Source organism: Lampetra fluviatilis, unplaced genomic scaffold, assembly GCF_964198595.1.
Source record: "Lampetra fluviatilis unplaced genomic scaffold, kcLamFluv1.1 SCAFFOLD_1444, whole genome shotgun sequence".
In the NCBI taxonomy this organism is placed as follows: domain Eukaryota; kingdom Metazoa; phylum Chordata; class Hyperoartia; order Petromyzontiformes; family Petromyzontidae; genus Lampetra; species Lampetra fluviatilis.
The window spans coordinates 1-7,254 of NW_027620938.1; the positions used below are offsets into that span (position 1 = coordinate 1).

The 7,254-nt window shown below is 59.3% G+C and overlaps 1 protein-coding gene across 1 annotated transcript; it reads right to left on the reverse strand.

Moving 5' to 3' along the window:
* Positions 1-2,610: 2,610 nt before the first annotated feature.
* On the reverse strand, positions 2,611-6,337 carry LOC144954559 (adrenodoxin, mitochondrial-like; the record flags this gene model as incomplete). The annotated part of the gene is made up of 2 exons (XM_078885030.1): positions 2,611-3,861; positions 6,208-6,337. Coding segments are annotated over 2 exons (230 nt in total), but the record flags the coding sequence as incomplete, so codon positions are not given.
* Positions 6,338-7,254: the final 917 nt, after the last annotated feature.

Here is a 7,254-nt window from a genome sequence, read left to right on the forward strand (position 1 = left end):
GGTGAGAGTGAGAGAGTGAGTGATAGGGTGAGAGAGTGGGTGAGTGAATGAGTGAGTGAGTGGGTGAGTGAGTGGGTGAGTGGGTGGGTGAGTTGGTAAGTGGGTGAGTTGGTGGGTGAGTGAGTGGGTGAGTGGGTGAGTGGGTGGGTGAGTGGGTGGGTGAGTTGGTGAGTTGGTGAGTGGGTGAGTGAGTGGGTGAGTGGGTGAGTGGGTGGGTGAGTGGGTGAGTGGGTGGGTGAGTTGGTGAGTGGGTGAGTTGGTGGGTGAGTGAGTGGGTGAGTGGGTGAGTTGGTGAGTGGGTGAGTTGGTGGGTGACTGAGTGGGTGGGTGAATGGGTGTGGGAGTGGATGAGTGGGTGGGTGAGTGGGTGAGCGAGTTGGTGAGTGGGTGGGTGAGTGGGTGAGTGAGTGGGTGGGTGAGTTGGTGAGTGAGTGGATGAGTGGGTGGGTGAGTGGGTGAGCGAGTTGGTGAGTGGGTGGGTGAGTGGGTGAGTGAGTGGGTGGGTGAGTTGGTGAGTGGCTGAGTGGTGATTATGAACCCCCACGTGGTGTTGTTGTTGTTGTGGGCGGTGGAGGTGGGAGGAGCGGTGGTGCAGTGATTAGCACCCACCCCACTCACCCACCCACTTACTCACCCATTTTCCCATCACTCACTCACCCGCTCACCCACTCACTCACTCGCCCACCCCACCCACCCACCCACTCACTTACTCACCCATTTTCCCATCACTCACTCACCCACCCACTCACTCACTCACTCACCCACTCACTCACTCACTCACTCACCCACTCACTCACTCACCCACTCACCCACTCACTCACTCACTCACTCACCCACTCACTCACTCACCCACTCACCCACTCACTCACTCACTCACTCATCCACTCACTCACTCACCCACTCACCCACCCACTCACCCACCCACCCACCCACTCACTCACTCACCCACCCACCCAGTCACTCACCCACCCACCCACCCACTCTCTCACCCACTCTCTCACCCACCCACCCACTCACCCACCTACTCACCCACCCACTCACCCACCTACTCACCCACCCACTCACCCACCCACCCACCCACTCACTCACCCACCCACCCACTCTCTCACCCACTCTCTCACCCACCCACCCACCCACTCACCCACCCACTCACCCACCCACCCACTCACTCACTCACCCACCCACCCACTCTCTCACCCGCTCTCACCCACCCACCCACCCACTCACCCACCCACTCACCCACCCACTCACCCACCCACTCACCCACCCACTCACCCACACACTCACTCACCCACCCACCCACCCACTCACCCACCCACTCTCTCACCCACTCTCTCACCCACTCTCTCACCCACCCACCCACTCACCAACCCACTCACCCACCCACCCACCCACTCACCCACCCACCCACCCACTCACTCACTCACCCACCCACCCACCCACCCACTCTCTCACCCACTCTCTCACCCACCCACCCACCCACTCACCCACCCACCCACTCACTCACTCACCCACCCACCCACCCACTCACTCACCCACACCACCCACTCTCTCACCCACCCACCCACTCTCTCACCCACACACTCACTCACCCACCCACCCACCCACCCACCCACTCACTCACCCACTCACCCACCCACCCACTCACTCACTCACCCACCCACTCACCCACTCACCCACCCACCCACTCACTCACTCACCCACCCACCCACCCACTCTCTCACCCACTCTCTCACCCACCCACCCACCCACCCACTCACCCACTCACCCACCCACCCACTCACCCACCCACCCACTCACCCACCCACCCACTCACTCACCCACCCACTCACCCACCCACCCACCCACCCACTCACCCACCCACCCACCCACCCACTCACCCACCCACTCACCCACCCACTCACCCACCCACTCACCCACCCACCCACTCTCTCACCCACTCACCTACTATACAAACCCACTGCAATGTAGATTCACATTGTAATTCGTACACTGGATAAGAAATCAACGGCAATTTAAATCCATACACTACACAAGCACCACCACCGTTGAATCTCATCGCATTTGATAGCATAGACCGGATAAGAATGCACAATTAGAATCCATACAACCCACAGTCGCATAACCTTAAATTACCACTGCAGATAAGCATAGGACTAACTCCTCACGATCTCAAGGTGTATATTTTGTATGTTAAAATCGTACAATGGATAAAAACGCACGGGCTGTTACCACAACCACCACCACAACCACCACCACAACCACCACCACCACCACAACCACCACCACAACCACCACCACAACCACCACTACCACAACCACCACCACAACCACCACCACAACCACCACCACAACCACAACCACCACCACCACAACCACTACCACCACAACCACCACAACCACCACCACCACCACCACCATAACCACCATAACCACAACCACCACAACCACCACTACCACAACCACCACCACCACAACCACCACCACAACCACCACCACAACCACAACCACCACCACCACAACCACTACCACCACAACCACCACAACCACCACCATCACCACCATCATCATCATCACCACCACCATCACTACCATCACTACCATCACCACTACCATCACCACCACCATCACCACCACCATCATCATCACCATCACCACCATCATCATCACCACCACCATCACCACCATCACCACCACCATCACCATCATCATCACCACCACCATCATCACCACCACCATCACCACAACCACCACCACCACCACAACCACAACCACCACCACTCTATAAGAGGGGTGGGGGGGCAAACTTGGCCTACTCTTCCTTTCTGGTGTGATAGACAGGGCAGGCGTTATAAATGTGCAGTCATTTACAGGTATTGCAATTCGTAGAGTGGATAGGCAGAGGCTATTGCAATGTGCAGTCCGTATAGGTATGCGGAGTTGTAATTGGTATAGTGGATAGGCAGAGGCTATTGCAATGTGCAGTCCGTATAGGTATGCGGAGTTGTAATTGGTATAGTGGATAGGCAGAGGCTATTGCAATGTGCAGTCCGTATAGGTATGCGGAGTTGTAATTGGTGTAGTGGATAGGCAGAGCTTATTGCAATGTGCAGTCCGTATAGGTATGTGGAGTTGTAATTGGTGTAGTGGATAGGCAGAGGCTATTGCAATTTGCAGTCCGTATAGGTATGCGGAGTTGTAATTGGTATAGTGGATAGGCAGAGGCTATTGCAATGTGCAGTCCGTATAGGTATGGGGAGTTGTAATTGGTACAATGAATAGGTATATCGTAATGTCCAGTCTATATATGTACGTGATTTTGTAATTGGTAATCTATATAGGTGATTGTAATCGGTAGTCTGGATGGGTACATGGGATTGTAATCTGTAGTCTGTATAGGTATGCGGGATTGTAATCTGTGGTCTGTGTAGGTATGTGGGATTGTAATCGGTAATATGTAGGAGGGGTTGTAATCGGTAGTATGTATAGGCATGTGGGATTGTAATCTGTAGCATGTATAGTTATGTAAGATTGTAATCGGTAGTATGTATAGGTATGTGCGATTGTAATCTGTAGTATGTATAGATATGGGGGGTTGTAATCTGTAGTATGTATAAGTATGTGGACTTGTAATCAGTAGTATGTATAGGCATGTGGGATTGTAATCTGTAGTATGTATAGGCATGGGGGATTGTAATCGGCAGTATGTATAGGTATGGGGGATTGTAATTGGCAGTCTGGATGGGTATGGGCAGAGCCCCTTAGTTGAGTTGCTGTCGGATGTCCGAGACGTCGCTTGGGACTTGGACGCGGAGTCCGTCCAGAGAGGCGGACAGGCAAATCTGGCAGCCCAGACGAGACCTGGAGACACAGGGGGAGAGACAGAGAGACACGGGGAGAGACACGGGGAGAGACACGGGGAGAGACACGGGGGGAGAGACAGAGAGACACGGGGGGTGAGACAGAGAGACACGGGGGGTGAGACAGAGAGACACGGGGGGTGAGACAGAGAGACACGGGGAGAGAGAGAGACACGGGGAGAGAGAGAGACACGGGGGGGAGAGAGACACGGGGAGAGAAACAGAGAGACACGGGGAGAGAGACACGGGGAGAGAGACACGGGGAGAGAGACACGGGGGGTGGGACAGAGAGACACGGGGAGAGACACGGGGGGTGAGACACGGGGAGGTGAGACAGAGAGACACGGGGAGAGAGAGAGACACGGGGAGAGAGAGAGACACGGGGGGGAGAGAGACACGGGGAGAGAAACAGAGAGACACGGGGAGAGAGACACGGGGAGAGAGACACGGGGAGAGAGACACGGGGAGAGACACGGGGAGAGAGACACGGGGGGTGGGACAGAGAGACACGGGGAGAGACACGGGGGGTGAGACACGGGGAGGTGAGACAGAGAGACACGGGGGGTGAGAGAGACACGGGGAGAGAGAGAGACACGGGGGGTGAGAGAGACACGGGGAGAGAGACACGGGGGAGGAGAGAGACACAGGGAGAGAAACAGAGAGACACGGGGAGAGAGACACGGGGGGTGAGACACGGGGAGAGAGACACGGGGGGAGAGACACGGTGAGAGAGACACGGGGTGAGAGAGACACGGGGTGAGAGAGACACGGGGGGAGAGACACGGGGAGAGAGACACGGAGAGAGAGACACGGGGAGAGAGACACGGGGTGAGAGAGACACGGGGAGGATGACACGGGGTGAGAGAGACACGGGGAGAGAGACACGGGGGGAGAGACACGGGGGGAGAGACACGGGGGGAGAGACACGGGGAGAGAGACACGGAGAGAGAGACACGGGGGGAGAGACACGGGGTGAGAGAGACACGGGGAGAGAGACACGGAAGGAGAGACACGGGGGGAGAGACACGGGGGGAGAGACACGGGGGGAGAGACACGGGGAGAGAGACGTGGGGTGATGGAGGGGATGGGCGGTGGGGCTGGTGGTGGTGATGGGGGGGATGAAGTGATGATGATGATGATGGAGGGGACGAATGGTTGGGGTGGCGGTGGTGATGATGGAGGGGACGAGTGGTGGGGCTGGAGGGGGTGATGGTGATGATGGAGGGGACGAGTGGTGGGGCTGGAGGTGATGATGGTGGTGATGGAGGGGACGAGTGGTGGGGCTGGTGGTGGGGTGGTGATGATGGAGGGGACAGGCGGTGGGGCTGGCAGTGGTGATGGTGGTGATGGAGGGGACGAGTGGTGGGGCTGGTGGTGGTGATGGTGGTGGTGGGGCTGGCGATGGTCGTGATGGAGGGGACGAGTGGTGGGGCTGGTGGTGGTGATGGTGGTGGTGGGGCTGGTGATGGTGGTGATGGAGGGGAAGAGTGGTGGTGCTGGCGGTGATGATGGTGGTGATGGAGGGGACGGGCGGTGGGGCTGGCGGTGGTGGTGATGGAGGGGACGAGTGGTGGGGCTGGTGGTGATGATGGTGGTGGCGATGGTGGTGGTGATGGTGGTGGTGGCGGTGGTGATGGTGGTGATGGAGGGGACAGGCGGTGGGGCTGGCGGTGATGATAGTGGTGATGGAGGGGACGAGCGTTGATGCTGGCGGTGGTGATGATGGAGGGGACGGGCGGTGGGGCTGGTGGTGATGATGGTGGTGATGGTGGTGGTGATGGTGGTAGCGGTGATGGAGGGGACGAGTGGTGGGGCTGGCGGGGGTGGTGATGGAGGGGATGAATGGTGGTGGTGATGGAGGGGACGAGTGGTGGGGGGCTGGCGGCTGTGATGATGGAGGGGACGGGCGGTGGGGCTGGCGTCTCACGTGGACGTGAGTGCGTGTGCTGGTGGTGGTGATGGAGGGGATGGGCGGTGGGGCTGGTGATGGTGATGATGGAGGGGACGAGTGGTGGGGCTGGAGGTGATGATGGTGGTGATGGAGGGGACGAGTGGTGGGGCTGGTGGTGGGGTGGTGATGATGGAGGGGACAGGCGGTGGGGCTGGCAGTGGTGATGGTGGTGATGGAGGGGACGAGTGGTGGGGCTGGTGGTGGTGATGGTGGTGGTGGGGCTGGCGGTGGTCGTGATGGAAAGGACGAGTGGTGGGGCTGGTGGTGGTGATGATGGAGGGGACGAGTGGTGGGACTGGCAGTGGTGGTGATGGTGGCGGTGGTGATGGAGGGGACAGGCGGTGGGGCTGGCGGCGGTGATGATGGAGGGGACGAGCGGTGGGGCTGGCGTCTCACGTGGGCGTGAGTGCGTGTGCGAGGTCCAGCATGTCCAGCTCCTCATCGGTGGGCGGGCTCAGTGTGGCGAGGGCGGAGGCGGTGAAGATGAGGTGGCAGGTGGAGCACGCCAGGGTGCCCTCGCACGCCCCTGCAGTCAACAACAACAACAACAGTCAACAACAACAACAACAAACATCATGACGTGAGTGGGTGGGTGAGTGAGTGAGTGAGTGAGTGGGTGGGTGAGTGGGTGGGTGAGTGGGTGGGTGGGTGAGTGGGTGGGTGGGTGGGTGAGTGGGTGAGTGGGTGGGTGAGTGGGTGAGTGGGTGGGTGAGTGGGTGGGTGGGTGGGTGAGTGAGTGAGTGGGTGGGTGAGTGGGTGGGTGAGTGGGTGAGTGGGTGGGTGAGTGAGTGAGTGGGTGGGTGAGTGGGTGGGTGAGTGGGTGGGTGGGTGGGTGGGTGGGTGAGTGGGTGGGTGAGTGGGTGAGTGGGTGGGTGAGTGGGTGGGTGGGTGGGTGAATGGGTGGGTGGGTGAGTGGGTGAGTGGGTGGGTGAGTGGGTGGGTGGGTGGGTGGGTGGGTGAGTGGGTGGGTGAGTGGGTGGGTGAGTGGGTGGGTGGGTGGGTGAGTGGGTGAATGGGTGGGTGGGTGAGTGGGTGGGTGGGTGGGTGAGTGGGTGGGTGAGTGGGAAAGTGGGTAGGTGAGTGAGTGGGTGGGTGAGTGAGTGGGTGGGTGGGTGGGTGGGTGGGTGAGTGGGTGGGTGAGTGGGTGGGTGAGTGGGTGGGTGGGTGGGTGAGTGAGTGAGTGAGTGGGTGGGTGAGTGGGTGGGTGAGTGGGTGGGTGAGTGGGTGGGTGGGTGGGTGAGTGGGTGAGTGGGTGGGTGGGTGAGTGGGTGGGTGGGTGGGTGGGTGAGTGGGTGGGTGGGTGGGTGGGTGAGTGAGTGGGTGAGTGAGTGGGTAGGTGAGTGAGTGAGTGAGTGGGTGAGTGGGTGGGTGGGTGAGTGGGTGGGTGGGTGGGTGAGTGGGTGAGTGAGTGGGTGGGTGAGTGGGTGGGTGAGTGGGTGGGTG